This window comes from Rhagoletis zephyria, unplaced genomic scaffold (genome assembly GCF_001687245.7).
Source record: "Rhagoletis zephyria isolate East Lansing unplaced genomic scaffold, Rhagoletis_zephyria_1.1 Rzeph_scaffold_56907, whole genome shotgun sequence".
Lineage (NCBI taxonomy): Eukaryota > Metazoa > Arthropoda > Insecta > Diptera > Tephritidae > Rhagoletis > Rhagoletis zephyria.
The window spans coordinates 1-1,751 of NW_016213959.1; the positions used below are offsets into that span (position 1 = coordinate 1).

Below are 1,751 nucleotides of genomic sequence, written 5' to 3' on the forward strand. Positions count from 1 at the left end.
AAAATGAAACCATTTAAAAACAGCAGCAATAGCTTGTTGTTGTCAGTAGTTTGGAGAAATGCAAGAGAGGTAATGAAAAAGAAAAATATGAGAAAAGAAAGCATAGAATGCAAATTAAATGATAGTATTGGTAGCATTGGCACATGCAGTCAAAAGGGAAGAGGCAACCGTCTCATCGACAATGTTCGCATTCGGATCGTTGACTGCTTTGAGAAAGGTGAACGCCGCCGCCATGAGACAGTTGCCCAGGACGTCGGCAAGCGCCGAGGTAAAGGGAATTGCCGAGTTGTCAGGGTTGATCTTGTGCCTCCAAGCCCAAAAAACGGAAATGTAGGCGAGATAGAGAAGAATGGCCAGCTGAATGAAAACGGCCACACTGTAGGAGCCAATGAACCAGCCGGTGAGCATGACGGAAAAATCAAATTTGGACTGCATCAGGTAGATGAAGGCAATGAAGAAGATGTGCGCCGGCACGACAACCAACATCAGCAGCCTGGCCATCTTTGCGTTGGTGTCTAAGGGGGAAAAAGATAAAACCGCGTTAAACTTATAAAATGAAACAAAAATTTGTCTACAAATGTTCGTACCGCTAGATAGGAAAACCCAAAAGGGGCCAACACAGTAGCGAGAATTGCTCTCTGGCAGTTGTCCCTTCTTGCTGACTGAATGCAAAAAGGTCGACATCCGACTCGTCTGAATGCCGACAAGATTGCTTCCGATGCCTGTGTGTGGCACAAAACAACCAGTGTTAGTAAACAGTGCAAATCAAACCATTCAAAGCAAACAAACAAACCATTAACCAGCGGCTGAAAGGTAGAGATGACCTTGTACTTCTCAAAAGCCGACTGCATGACCATGCCACCAGGCTGCTCCACAATAACAGCGCCCAGAATGGCCGACCAGCCCGTGTAGATGACCGATTTTGTGTACCGGTTCTGCCGTGCAAAGTACCCAAAAACGGGTGCAATGGAGATGAAGGCGAGAATGAGGACAATGTTGAGCACCCTGCTCTGCCACTCATAAAGCTGCTGCATAATGACGGCGAGAAAGGTGATCGAGCAGACGTCGCCCATTGATGCGGCCACCGGTGTGGAGATGTTGTCTGCGGGAAAGGAAAAACCCAAAAGAAAATTATGATGTTTCAAAACTCTCTCGTTTGTATTTCAAAGTTCTCACCTGGGTTAATTTTAAACCTCCTGGCCATAATGATGACAATACTGATGACGGTGGCGAGCAGCGAATTGGCGATAATCGAGGTGATCATTGATCCTGAAGCCAGCACGAGGACATTGTCCAGCGTGATCGCATCCCTCGTCTCCTCCTTGATCGTCGACATTGCCAGTGAGGCCAGGGCGGCAAAGAGGCCCACCGTTGACGCCTGACACTGTATCACCAGCATGTTTCCCGTCAGGATCGTCTTCAGTCCGTGCCAGGTGTCCAGTGTGCCGAGGTTGGCGTGCGTCGACAGTCTCGAGGCGAGAGTCGTCTCAATGTTGCCAATCAGCCCCAGAAAGGCGGGCACCATGATTTCCAGTTGGGGAATCTAACAATGTCGTTTTTAGTATGTACAGCTCTGATAAACTCGCAAAGTAGCTTACCGCTTCAAAGACAGCCCAGTCAGTGACCATGTGAAGGACAATGCCCGCAAAGACAGAGGCAAAGCCAGCCGTCAAAAAAGAAGGAGTCATCTGCCTGAGTACTGCCCAAGCTGTTTGCACCTCGTAAAAGGATTCAGTACTCTTTGAGGGCGA

The 1,751-nt window shown here is 48.4% G+C and overlaps 1 protein-coding gene across 1 annotated transcript; it reads right to left on the reverse strand.

The window, feature by feature from the left end:
- Nucleotides 1-793: 793 nt before the first annotated feature.
- On the reverse strand, nt 794-1,399 carry LOC108356306 (solute carrier family 41 member 3-like; the record flags this gene model as incomplete). Its single annotated transcript, XM_017607424.1, has 2 exons — nt 1,177-1,399; nt 794-1,102 (listed from the first exon to the last, which is right to left on the reverse strand). Coding segments are annotated over exons 1-2 (532 nt in total), but the record flags the coding sequence as incomplete, so codon positions are not given.
- Between the last annotated feature and the right edge of the window lie 352 nt (nt 1,400-1,751).